Here is a 13455-nt window from a genome sequence, read left to right as displayed (position 1 = left end):
GTTTAGCACTGATTTTCAAAACTAGGCATTTAACTTAGGAATCTAAATGTAGGCAAATGAATAGCAGGCCTAAATTTAGGATCCTAACTTGTAGTTTCCAAAATTTATTTAAGTTTGGCTAAAAATAGGTGCTTAACTTAGGTCTAGATTTATCATTTGACGTTTTTTTTTTAATATTGAAATCTTTTTTTTTTTTTTGAAAGAGTAAACAACTGATTTGTAGCTCTGCCCCTTTCATTTGCAATCAAATACTATAAATGCTAGAGTATCAAGGGGAGGGGGGGGGGGGGGGGATGTGTGTCAAAAAATCAGGAATGATCAAATGCTCCCCTCTCTTTAAAAAACTGAGTATCATCACATCCACAATATTTAGAGAATGAGCAAACAAAATCATGGGGGATCAAATAAGTTAATGAAGAGGACTTGGGGAACAGAAAAAAACAACACCAGCAGTGAGTAAGCATATAGAAATAAAATAGGAGGCCACCTTTGCTTCTATCATATAAGGTATCCCTGAGATCAGCCAGTGCCATTTTGAAAATGGTACCGCACTTATAGGAGCTAATAGGGGATGTGCCTACCCCACCACACCACCAGGGATAGAAACTAAGTTTTCAAAAGTTCCAGGAGGGTGAAGTGGCTGCTTTTTGGTGGCAAGGGAGTAGGGCGTCAGTACCGGGCGGGGGGAGGGACCAGGCCAGGAGAGACACTCATTAAGAGGGAGGGAATGCCAGGGAGGGGAGCATTTGATCATTCCTGATTTTTTGACACCCTCTCTTGATACTCTGTAGCATTTATAGTATTTGATTGCAAATGACAGGGGCAGGACAACAAATCCCACAATTTACTGTGCTGAAAGTTCAAAGATCTAGGGCAAGCTAAACATTTTTGGCCAAAATTCTGGTCATATCACAGCCCTAAAATAATTTCCTGGTAAATAAGTTAAAATTAAAACCAGTTCTCTTATTTACTTACAGGTAGGAAAGAAAGCAGATAACTGAAAGTATGGCCATTCCATTCTCAAACACCCATCATCGTATTCCAAGAGGATTTGGAAATCTTCTGGAAGGGTTGACCCGAGAAGTCTTGAGGGAACAACCTAAAGATATCCCAGATTTTGCTGCCAAATATTTTGCAGAGCTATTGAAAAAACGAGAGGGTAAGTGTTTCTCTGGTTAGTAGATGACAGTTGTCATCAGAATTTCTGCCCAATGACTCAGGAAGTGTAGGGCAGCAAACTTAAGCAAAGACATTTTACCTCTTGGGATCCTTAGGAGGCAGTAACTCTGATAGCAGTCCATAATGCTTGGATATTATCCCTTTTTCCCAGCTGATGGAGGCAAAGCATTTTTTTAAATACTTATGGAATCACTACATTTATATAAACTAGATGCAGAATGGATAAGTCAGTATTTTCTGCCTCCAGCTAATGTACGAACGTCTGTGAGCTCTTGAAGCTCATAGAGGAAAGCAATTCATTAAGAACTTAAAAAAAAAAAGCTTTCCAAAGACCATGCTACTGGCAGGATGTTAATTTCAGCAAGCTCATACTTGGTTAAGCTCCCTTTCTTTTCATTAAGGTAGAGCCTCATTAATTGTTTCATCTGCCTTTGGCAAGGAAGAGGATGCCTTTGAGATATTTTTTCTAAGCTGTGATTCAGCCTCTCTCAGTTTGTAAATAAAACAAAAAGAAAACCGTTTTTGCCTTTATTCGGAGACCCTCAAGTTATGCACAGGTAAGTCCCAAAGGGGTTTCCAGAGATAGAATACTGAAAAATCTCCTGCTGCTTCATAGCAAAACTGCAGTTTAGAAAATACTTTCCAGATTGTTGAACTTAAGTATGTCTGAGCGAAGCTGTTGCCTTTCCTGCAGGAACAAACATTCAGCTGCAGATAGCAGCATTGCTTGCTTCTTTTGTTCCCACTGCGATATGAAACTAGAGAATTACATACAAATGGTGTAGTCCTTGAAAATATGTACTAAGGAGCATTTCTCAGGAACAAAATCACCAAATCTTAAGAATCTTCCTTACCCTAAGGTAGCTGAACAAGCAAATTTGGCAGATGAAATGGCCTTGGTGGACATTTAGAAAAGCCCACTGTCTCCTCAAAACACTGCCCAGTCTCATTTTTGTTAAAGAAACAGAGGGCTGTATCTTTGAAGGTTAAAGAAACATTGGTACCTTTGAAGGTACCAATGAAGCACTAGAGTTAGGACATCCCAACAGTGAGGTTCCAATAATAGGAAAAGTGGTCCAAGTGCCTATAATTAAAAACTCACCTGAGCTAAAAGATTCCAATTTATCCCTGTGAACTGAAAAGCAGAATGATAATACAAACAAAAAACACACTTTGAAATGTTTGTATGCTAATGCCAGAAGTCTGAAGTAAGATAGAGTTAGGGGTGGATTTTCAGAGCCCTGCTCGCGTAAATCCGCCCAAAACCGGGCGGATTTACGCGAGCAGGGCCCTGCGCGCCGGGAAGCCTATTTTACATAGGCCTCCCGGCGCGCGCAGAGCCCCGGGACTCGCGTAAGTCCCGGGGTTCTCGGAGGGGGGCGTGTCGGGGGGCGGGCCCGGTCGTCGCGGCGTTTCGGGGGCGTGTCGGCAGCGTTTTGGGGGCGGGTACGGGGGCGTGGCTACGGCCCGGGGGCGTGGTCGCGCCCTCCGTACCCGCCCCCAGGTCGCGGCCCGGCGCGCAGGAGGCCCGCTGGCGCGCGGGGATTTACGCCTCCCTCCGGGAGGCGTAAATCCCCCGACAAAGGTAAGGGGGGGGTTTAGACAGGGCCGGGCGGGTGGGTTAGGTAGGGGAAGGGAGGGTAAGGTGAGGGGAGGGCAAAGGAAAGTTCCCTCCGAGGCCGCTCCGATTTCGGAGCGGCCTTGGAGGGAACGGGGGGAGGCAGCGCGGCTCGGCGCGCGCAGGCTATACAAAATCGATAGCCTTGCGCGCGCCGATCCAGGATTTTAGTGGATACGCGCGGCTCCGCGCGTATCTACTAAAATCCAGCGTACTTTTGCTTGAGTCTGATGCGCAAGCAAAAGTAGGCTGATCGCGCTTCTTTTAAAATCTACCCCTTAGGGGCGGATTTTCAGAGCCCTGCTCGCGTAAATCCGCCCAAAACCGGGCGGATTTACGCGAGCAGGGCCCTGCGCGCCGGGAAGCCTATTTTACATAGGCCTCCCGGCGCGCGCAGAGCCCCAGGACTCGCGTAAGTCCCGGGGTTCTCGGAGGGGGGCGTGTCGGGGGCGTGTCGGGGGCGGGCCCGGTCGTCGCGGCGTTTCGGGGGCGTGTCGGCAGCGTTTTGGGGGCGGGTACGGGGGCGTGGCTACGGCCCGGGGGCGTGGCCGCACCCTCCGTACCCGCCCCCAGGTCGCGGCCCGGCGCGCAGGAGGCCCGCTGGCGCGCGGGGATTTACGCCTCCCTCTGGGAGGCGTAAATCCCCCGACAAAGGTAAGGGGGGGGTTTAGACAGGGCCGGGCGGGTGGGTTAGTTAGGGGAAGGGAGGGGAAGGTGAGGGGAGGGCAAAGGAAAGTTCCCTCCGAGGCCGCTCCGATTTCGGAGCGGCCTTGGAGGGAACGGGGTAGGCTGCGCGGCTCGGCGCGCGCCGGCTATACAAAATTCATAGCCTTGCGCGCGCCGATCCAGGATTTTAGTGGATACGCGCGGCTCCGCGCGTATCTACTAAAATCAGGCGTACTTTTGCTTGAGTCTGATGCGCAAGCAAAAGTAGGCCTATTCGCGCTTTTTGAAAATCTACCCCATAGTAGAATCTTTATGGGTAGAAATCCCATGTGTGTTTGGTAAGGATAGGAGTATACTACTGTCCATCTGGCCAAGATGATGAGACGGACGATGAAATGCTAAGAGAAATCAGGAAAGCTAACCAATTTGCAGTGCAGTAATAATGGGAAATTTCAATTACTCCAATATGGACTGGGTGAGGTAAAGGTAAAGTTCCTGGAAGAAATGAATGATTGTTTTGTGGAGCAATTGGTTCAGGAGAAAAATGTATATAAACAATCCCACCAAAATTTGTATCTAATATCTTCTCATAGAATAATTTAAATATCACTTATGGATAATCTTAATTGGGCTTAGGAATTATAGTATATTAATAGGCATTTTTATCATAAATTTATTGCAAACAACTTTGATTAAAATGTAAAACATATTTCTAAAGCATATCACCATAATACCATAATTAATTCATATCCCTAATACTTCATTAGATTTTATCAAAGTTCAATTGATTTTATGAAAGTCCTTTGATCTTCTTGAAGTTATCAATCACCAATATTCAATAAGCAGTATTCTTTTTATAGTTCCAAATGAAGCAACTTGACGAAAAAACCTCTTTGAAGAATCTTCTATTTCAGTGGCTAAAGATTTTTTTCTTTACAGTCCTAATACATAATGGCATCTCTGGAGGGACCCACTCTCGAAGGTCTCTTCTCTTTAAAAAATGTTTTCTTTAAAATTCTTATATACCTTCGACATATGTATATTTTGCAATGCTGCGTCAGGACATTTTAAACATACTCAGCCATCTAAACTACAAAACAAATATCAAATGTTTTGTAAAAAAATGCCTTTCTGATATTACTTAATAAATTCCACATTCACAAACTTCAATTTATATTATATAATTGACAACATCTGAATTTACTCATGTTTATAATTCAATACATTTTCCTTGCTCTGAGTTGGAGGATTCAACCTTCTCCGCACTTCATCTCCTATTAAAAATGGCACTAACGTTCAAACCCATTCAGTGTCCTTTTAAACAACAAACTTCCATACTATATAATGACATCTTTCGAATGAATTGGTATCCTATTGGTTGCTCTATATCTTTTTTTAATTTTTCTCCTAAATTGGTGCTAGCTCATATTCCCCAAGAAAATATTATCCATACTTGAATATTGGCTCGCATTGACACCATATCTAATATAATATTTATTCATATAAATTAGTCACAGAAAAAGTTTTTGCTCCACCTGGTTTCACAATGTCTTTCGATTGAAAAACTTATTTACAGGAAAATATTCCAATGTATACTGGCATTTAATCCCTTAGGTCCATACTTTTTAGCCTATAAATCCGCTTCTGTTCTTTACTTATTAATATTGGGGCGGATTTTCAGAGCCCTGCTCGCGTAAATCCGCCCAAAACCGGGCGGATTTACGTGAGCAGGGCCCTGCGCGCCGGGAAGCCTATTTTACATAGGCCTCCCGGCGCGCGCAGAGCCCCGGGACTCGCGTAAGTCCCGGGGTTCTCGGAGGGGGGCGTGTTGGGGGCGTGTCGGGGGGCGGGCCCGGTCGTCGCGGCGTTCCGGGGGCGTGTCGGCAGCGTTTTGGGGGCGGGTACGGGGGCGTGGCTACGGCCCGGGGGCGTGGCCGCGCCCTCCGTACCCGCCCCCAGGTCGCGGCCCGGCGCGCAGCAGACCCGCTGGCGCGCAGGGATTTACGTCTCCCTCCGGGAGGCGTAAATCCCCCGACAAAGGTAAGGGGGGTTGTAGACAGGGCCGGGTGGGTGGGTTAGGTAGGGGAAGGGAGGGTAAGGTGAGGGGAGGGCAAAGGAAAGTTCCCTCCGAGGCCGCTCCGATTTCGGAGCGGCCTTGGAGGGAATGGGGGGAGGCAGCGCGGCTCGGCGCGCGCAGGCTATACAAAATCGATAGCCTTGCGCGCGCCGATCCAGGATTTTAGTGGATACGCGCGGCTCCGCGCGTATCTACTAAAATCCAGCGTACTTTTGCTTGAGTCTGATGCGCAAGCAAAAGTAGGCTGATCGCGCTTCTTTTAAAATCTACCCCATTGTGATTTCCTCCTCATGGATGGTTAGGTACTTCTTCCAAAAGAATACATTTCAATTCTGCAAATCTATGCTTAAATTCTAAACAATGTGAAACCATTGGCACTGTTATTCTCTTTGGGGCGGATTTTCAGAGCCCTGCTCGCGTAAATCCGCCCAAAACCGGGCGGATTTACGCGAGCAGGGCCCTGCGCGCCGGGAAGCCTATTTTACATAGGCCTCCCGGCGCGCGCAGAGCCCCGGGACTCGCGTAAGTCCCGGGGTTCTCTGAGGGGGCGTGTCGGGGGCGTGTCGGGGGGGGGCGGGCCCGGTCGTCGCGGCATTTCGGGGGCGTGTTGGCAGCGTTTTGGGGGCGGGTACGGGGGCGTGGCTACAGCCCGGGGCGGTCCGGGGGCGTGGCCACGCCCTCCGTACCCGCCCCCAGGTCGCGGCCCGGCGCGCAGGAGGCCCGCTGGCGCGCGGGGATTTACGCCTCCCTCTGGGAGGCGTAAATCCCCCGACAAAGGTAAGGGGGGGGGGTTTAGACAGGGCCGGGCGGGTGGGTTAGGTAGGGGAAGGGAGGGGAAGGTGAGGGGAGGGCAAAGGAAAGTTCCCTCCGAGGCCGCTCCGATTTCGGAGCGGCCTTGGAGGGAACAGGGGTAGGCTGCGCGGCTTGGCGCGCGCTGGCTATACAAAATCCATAGCCTTGCGCGCGCCGATCCAGGTTTTTAGTAGACACGCGCGGCTCCGCGCGTATCTACTAAAATCCAGCGTACTTTTGTTTGCGCCTGGAGCGCAAACAAAAGTAGGCTATTCGCGCGCCTTTTAAAATCCGCCCCTGTGGGTTTAAATTCATGCGTACAGCCCAAATGGTCTTACCTACGTACACTTTCAAACACGGACAAGTCAAAGAATAAATAACGTGATGGCTTGCACAGTTAAAAAAATCTTTTCAAAACATATTCTTTCCCATCCAATGGATTCTTATATACCTTAGTAGTAAGCATATTCTCATAACTGCTACAATGGCCACATTTAAAGTTAGGACTATATTGAATCTTGCCCGACTCTGGCCGAGTTTTGCTCAACGAGCTGCCTCAGGGGCTTAGGAGCCACTTGAATTGGCACAGATTAACATGAGTCTCTCATATGTCACAGTTAGAGAAACATTCAACAGCAAAACTTACTATTGGACTTGTTTTAAAACAGCCTCTTTTTTTAACCACTTTTAACAGCGACTCGCTGCACAAACAATGATGTTTAGATTCTACTCGCTGCTCAACCCAAAATGGTGATCTTTGTACCATTATGGGTTGAGCAGCGAGTAGAATCTAAACATCATTGTTTTTGCAGCGAGTCGCTGTTAAAAGTGGTTAAAAAAAGAGGCTGTTTTAAAACAAGTCCAATAGTAAGTTTTGCTGTTGAATGTTTCTCTAACTGTGACATATGAGAGACTCATGTTAATCTGTGCCAATTCAAGTGGCTCCTAAGCCCCTGAGGCAGCTCGTTGAGCAAAACTCGGCCAGAGTCGGGCAAAATTCAATAAAGTCCTTTTTTACTGATTCAACTCCTTGTGTTTGTTGCTATCAACCATCTTGGATCGGCTACCGGTTTGTTTTCTTGGACCACATTTAAAGTTACCCACAATTTTTTCACCTCTGATAGTAATCTGAGAAACTTCACTTTCTGATAGCATTGATGGACTAACCTTTTCTCATATATTTCTATCTCTTGAATATGGAAATCTAATTTCTTTATCTTTCATACAAGGAATGGTAGACATAACTTGCCAGTTTTTCTTCAGTATTCTGGATAATTGGTTAGGAATAGGAGAATTGCATAACACCCAAGTCATCTTATTGGCCTCATTCTCTGAATTCGATTTGATATTTAACAAAAGCTCTTGATTACTATACTATCCTCTTTTATACACATTACGAATAAATTTAAAAGGGTATCCTCTCTCACTCAGTCTTCTACTTAAGATCTTTGATTCTTTTTTTGTATTTTTTCACTTTACTCAATTCCTCCTAATTCTCAAAAATTGAGTTTTTGGGAGGTTATCTTTCCATATTTGTGGATGTGCACTACTATAATCTAATAGGCTGTTACGATCTGTTGACTTTCTATATAAGGTAGTATTAAAGCCTCCTTCTTCTTTGTTTAAAACCATCAGATCTAAAAAAGAGATTTTCAACTGACTATATTGGATAGTAAATTGAATTTTTTCATTACAGGAATTTACCCATTTATAAAACAATTTCAACTCTTCTATTGTTCCATCCTATTATTAAAAACCATCAAATGCTTTTGCTCTACAACCAGAAATTAAAAATTATGTTTTTTTTCTGAATGGTGACTCCCCAGAGACTGAATACAGAAGTTTGAGAGTTCTATAGAAACGTTATCCCCTGCCTTTAGAGGTTCAAGAAGACTGTTCGAAATGCCTAAGGTTGATGCACTGGTCTCTGTAGCCACTAGAAAGATGACTATTCCAGCAGAAGGGGGTGCAGCACTTAAAGACTCTTATATAAAAAGATTGAACTTTGTGAAGGAGTCTGTTGGAAAATCCCTCAGACCATCTTAAGGGGCGGTCACAGCTATCTGGTCCAGTTCCCGAAGTCCCAACCCAGCAAGGGATTCTGGGCCAGGGAGAATCCTTCCGGCCTTGCATAAAAATATAGGGCTCAGAAGGTTTAGGGAGGCCCCAGGGAGTAGGCAAGATGCCAGCCTACGCTAAAACCTGCTGTGTGTGATGTCTTTATGTTACCTGAACTTTAAGATGAGCTGCATCGTTTATTTGTTTTGCTTTGCACTTTGTTTGTTTACTGTAAATAAATTGCACAAAAGGAAACAGCCAGAGTCTGCCTCCTTATTCCTTCTGGCTGTCTCCAAACTGCCCACAAACTTATTTTTGAAGCATATCTTCACTTCAAGTGATATCTGTTCAGGTGGCAATTTTCACAATTTTGTGTAGTGAGTGCTCTTTTGCGCTGGATTCAACAGCTTCCAAAAGAAGAAGATGTTGCAAGACTCGAGTATTGCAACTGCATACATCTCAGATGGTTTATATGATCTTATTAGGATTACTTCAAAGACTCTAGCTTTATCTGTTGGAGCAAGACGGTTGCTCTGGCTGAGGAACTGGGCAGCCGATTCATGCTCTAAGACACGTCTCTGTAAATTAACATTCAAAGGTCAGTTATTATTCAGCTAGAGAAACTTGTCCAAGCCTCGGAGGCTACCAGAGGACAAAAGCAGAGCTACATATGAACATAAGTTTTGTCATGCTGAGCCAGACCAAGGATCCATCAAGTCCAGCATCCTGTTTTTGTTTTTTGTCAAGTTTGTCTGTCTGTCTTTCTTTGTGTGTTGGAGGAGGAGCGGTGGTGGTGGTGGTAGTGGTGAGGAGGAGTGGTGGTGGTGGTATTGTTGGTGAAGAGTGGTGGTGGTGGTGAGGAGGAGTGATGGTGGTATTGGTGAAGAGTGATGGTGGTGGTGAGTAGTGGTGAGCTGGAGAGGATGGAGTGTGAGAGGCATGAGAAGAGGGGGGGGGGCAGGAGTGATAGGAAGAGCAGTAGGCACAGGGACAGGAGTAGAGATAGGGAGGAAGGAAGGGATAGGAGGAGGTGGGAGAGGAAAGGGGATAGGCAGGCAAATGTGGCGGGAGGAGGACAGCAGGCTAGAGATAGATAGATGGGGCAGAGGGGAGGGGAGTTGGCAGGACAGGTGCGGAGGGGGGGAGGGGGAAAGAGAGGGGAGCAGAGAGTGAGAGCAAGAGTGAGTATAGAAACATAGAAATGAAAGCAGAAGAAGACCAAACGGCCCATCCAGTCTGCCCAGCAAGCTTTCACACTTGTTTTTTTTCTCATACTTATCTGTTACTCTTGGCCCTTAGTAACCTTATGGCTCTATTTCTCTTCCATCCCCGCCATTAATGTAGAGAGCAGTGCTGGAGCTGCATCTAAGTGAAGTATCTAGCTTAATTGGTTAGGGGTAGTAGCCGCCGCAATAAGCAAGCTACTCCCACGCTTATTTGTTTACCCAGCCTGTGCAATTCAGTCCTTGTTGGTTGTTGTCTGAATATAAATCCACTTTTCTTCATTCCCTCCTGCCGTTGAAGCAGAGAGCTACGCTGGATATGCATTGAAAGTGAAGTATCAGGCTTAATTGATTCGGGATAATAACTGCCATAACAAGCAAGCTACACCCATGCTTATTTGTTTGCCCAGTCTATGTAATTCAGTCCTTCTTGTTGTTGTCTGAATATGAGTAATCTTTTCTTCATTCCCCCCTGCCGTTGAAGCAGAGAGCTACGCTGGATATGCATTGAAAGTGAAGTATCAGGCTTATTTGGTTTGGGGTAGTAACCGCCGTAACAAGCAAGCTACGCCCCGCTTTTTTGTGAATGCAAATCCTTTTTTCCACATTTCCTCTTGCCGTTGAAGCACAGAGCAATGTTGGAGTCATACTAACTGTGTGTATGTTTATTGAATACGGGTATTATCTCCAGGTAGTAGCTGTCATTCCCGCAAGTCACTCTTTCATTCACATCCTCTAGACTTTATGGATCCACAGTGTTTATCCCACGCCCCTTTGTAGTCCTTCACAGTTTTGGTCTTCACCACTTCCTCCAGAAGGGCGTTCCAGGTATCCACCACCCTCTCTGTGAAGAAATACTTCCTGACATTGGTTCTGAGTCTTCCTCCCTGGAGCTTCAAATTGTGACCCCTGGTTCTGCTGATTTTTTTCCAACGGAAAAGGTTTGTCGTTGTCTTTGGATCATTAAAACCTTTCAAGTATCTGAAAGTCTGTATCATATCACCTCTGCTCCTCCTTTCCTCCAGGGTGTGCATATTCAACCTCTCCTCATAAGTCATTCGATGAAGACCATCCACCTTTTTGGTCGCCCTTCTCTGGACCGCCTCTATCCTGTCTGTCCCTTTGGAGATATGGTCTCCAGTGCTGAGCACAGTACTCCAGGTGAGGCCTCACCAAGGACCTGTACAAGGGGATAATCACTTCCCTTTTCTTACTCAATATTCCTCTCTCTATGCAGCCCAGCATTCTTCTGGCTTTAGCTATCGCCTTGTCACATTGTTCCCCCGACTTCAGATCGTTAGACACTATCACCCCAAGGTCTCTCTCCTGCTCCGTACACATCAGCCCTTCACCCCCCATCGAATACCTTTCTTTCGGATTTCCACACCCCATATGCATGACTCTGCACTTCTTGGCATTGAATCTCAGCTGCCATATCTTCGACCACTCTTCCAGCTTCCTTAAATCCCGTCGCATTCTCTCCACTTCATCCGGCATGTCCACTCTGTTGCAGATCTTTTTTTTTTTTTTTGTATAAACAATTTTTATTGCGTTTTACACATAAGAACAAGAACAATACAGTCGGACAAAGGTGTACTTCAGTGCCCGACAGTCAGTAGAACTAGTAAGGCGTAATGACATACTGTTGCAGATCTTAGTGTCATCCGCCAAAAGACAAACCTTACCTTCTATCTCGTCTGCTATGTTGCTCACATAGATATTGAACAGGACTGGTCCCAACACCAATCCTTGCTGCACTCCGCTTAACACAGCTCTCTCTTCAGAGTAAGTTCCATTTACCATCACACATTGTCTTCTGTCCATCAACCAGTTTGCAATCCAGGCCACCACCTCGGCACTCACTCCTAAGCTTCTCATTTTATTCACCAGCCTCCTGTGCGGATCGTATCAAAAGCTTTGCTGAAATCCAAGTAGATGACATTGAGCGCTCTTCCTCTATCCAATTCCCTAGTCACCCAGTCAAAAAAGTCAATCAGATTTGTCTGACAGGATCTTCCCCTGGTGAATCCATGCTGCCTCTGATCCAGCAATTCTCCCAACTGTAGATAATTCACTATTCTTTCTTTCAGCAGCGACTCCATTACTTTTCCCACCACCGAGGTGAGGCTAACTGGTCTGTAATTTCCAGCCTCCTCTCTGCTCCCACTCTTGTGAAGCGGGACCACCATCGCTCTTCTCCAATCACTCGGCACCACTCCCATTTCCAGGGATCTATTGAACAGGTCACACAGCGGACCCGCCAGCACACCTCTAAGCTCCCTCAATATCCTGGGATGAACCTCATCAGGCCCCATGGCTTTGTCCACTTTCAGTTTCCCCAGCTCTACCCATACATTCTCTACTGTAAATGGAGTTACATCTACTCCACTCCCCTCCAGTTTCTTGTTAACTAGCGACGGTCCTTCTCCAGGGTCTTCTTTAGTGAACACCGAACTGAAGTATTTGTTTAATATTTCTGCCATTTCTTCGTCTCTCTCCACACATTGATCCTTTTCACCTTTCAGTTTCACTATACCACTTTGAACTTTTCTCCTTTCTCTAATGTATCTGAAAAATGTTTTGTCACCTCTCTTTACCTCTTTGGCAATCCTTTCTTCTGCTTAACTTTTTTCTTCTGCTTTGACTTTTTTGTCTCCCTCAGTTCTACCATATTCCTCTTTGTGCTCCTCCCTTTGGGATCTTTTATATTTTTGATCGCTGTTCTTTTAGCCTTTATTTTGTCAGCCACCTCCTTTGAGAACCAGATAGGTTTCATTTTTTCTTTTGCTTTTCTTTACTTTTCTAAAATATACTGAAAGAGTATAGTTACACCTCTCTGAAAGTGGAAATGGCAACTCACTCATCCGGTAGCCAGGCAGCAGGGCAGACTCATCTAAGGGCCTTAAAGTTCAGCGTTGAGGACAACAAGATACTGATTGCTGGGGTCCTCAATAACTACAGTATGTGCTTTGAGAATTGTGCAGCAAAGACATCCAGGGCAGTCAAAGGACAGATATAGCACACCTTTACCCAGGCCCATAACCCATCATAGTTGAATAAGGCGGTCTGGAGAGCAGGTTGGCCACTGTTACCATGATATAAAGGGCACGCTCAAGACCAAGGTGGTGAGCAGGAACAAATAGCACCAACAGACAGGAGGAAGAGTCCCTTGACCCATCGTCCTGACTCCCATGGGACAGCGCCTGATTGAACGTCTGGGACCAGACGTATTTAAGGGGATGGAAGAGGCCCTAGACACCACATAAGCTGGGATCAGTAAGTTCACCTCACCTGTACACATATTTTGGCATAAGATGCTCACATAGATAAATTGGTGGATTGATGCAAAGAGCACATCTAATGCCAAACATCACATGTGCGTATTTCATAGCATTTAGACTTAAGTCTTCTTCTTAGTTTCCATATCTCTCACCCAGGAAATCACTGGTACCAGTTGTGAAGCCCCCTTGACCAGCAGCGCAGCCCCAGGGACCATCCATGCAGCAGCAGCAGCAGCTCGTACCACAACCATCCAATTGGGCACTCAGTCACAATGGAGTGAGGGAGAGGAAGAGGAGCAATTCCAGCAGCAGCCACTAGAAGAACAACATCTGTTTGCACCTCTTTGCTAACCCCTCCAACTGGACATGAACTTTACACTCTCTAGCCTGATGCCATGGGACCAAGTTGGCCAGTCTCCACCTCGCTCCAGCACGCCCATTCTCCAGTCAGATCCTAAGGACACCCAGCCTGATCAGGCCATCAGCCCAGACATGCCAGGTTTTGTCCCTCAGACAGTGTGTCAGCCTCCACCTGCAGCACCAGCAGTAACTGCAGCACCA

At 46.2% G+C, this 13455-nt stretch overlaps 2 protein-coding genes across 2 annotated transcripts in view; one reads left to right on the top strand and one right to left on the bottom strand.

The window, feature by feature from the left end:
- Positions 1 to 1098, bottom strand: part of SIAE (sialic acid acetylesterase) — a 95009-nt gene extending 93911 nt beyond the window's left edge. The window contains exon 1 of the mRNA XM_029573070.1: positions 976 to 1098. Within this exon, the coding sequence (XP_029428930.1) occupies positions 976 to 1018 (43 nt within the window). The 5' untranslated portion in view covers positions 1019 to 1098. The remainder of the gene's footprint in view (positions 1 to 975) is intronic.
- LOC115074007 overlaps positions 1 to 13455 on the top strand; it is a 69155-nt gene that overhangs the window by 8023 nt on the left and 47677 nt on the right. The window contains exon 2 of the mRNA XM_029573071.1: positions 978 to 1159. Coding sequence (XP_029428931.1) covers positions 1006 to 1159 — 154 coding nt within the window. The 5' untranslated portion in view covers positions 978 to 1005. The remainder of the gene's footprint in view (positions 1 to 977; positions 1160 to 13455) is intronic.

Source organism: Rhinatrema bivittatum, chromosome 12, assembly GCF_901001135.1.
Source record: "Rhinatrema bivittatum chromosome 12, aRhiBiv1.1, whole genome shotgun sequence".
Classification (NCBI taxonomy): Eukaryota; Metazoa; Chordata; class Amphibia; order Gymnophiona; family Rhinatrematidae; genus Rhinatrema; species Rhinatrema bivittatum.
This window is presented reverse-complemented; position numbering and strand designations above follow the sequence as displayed.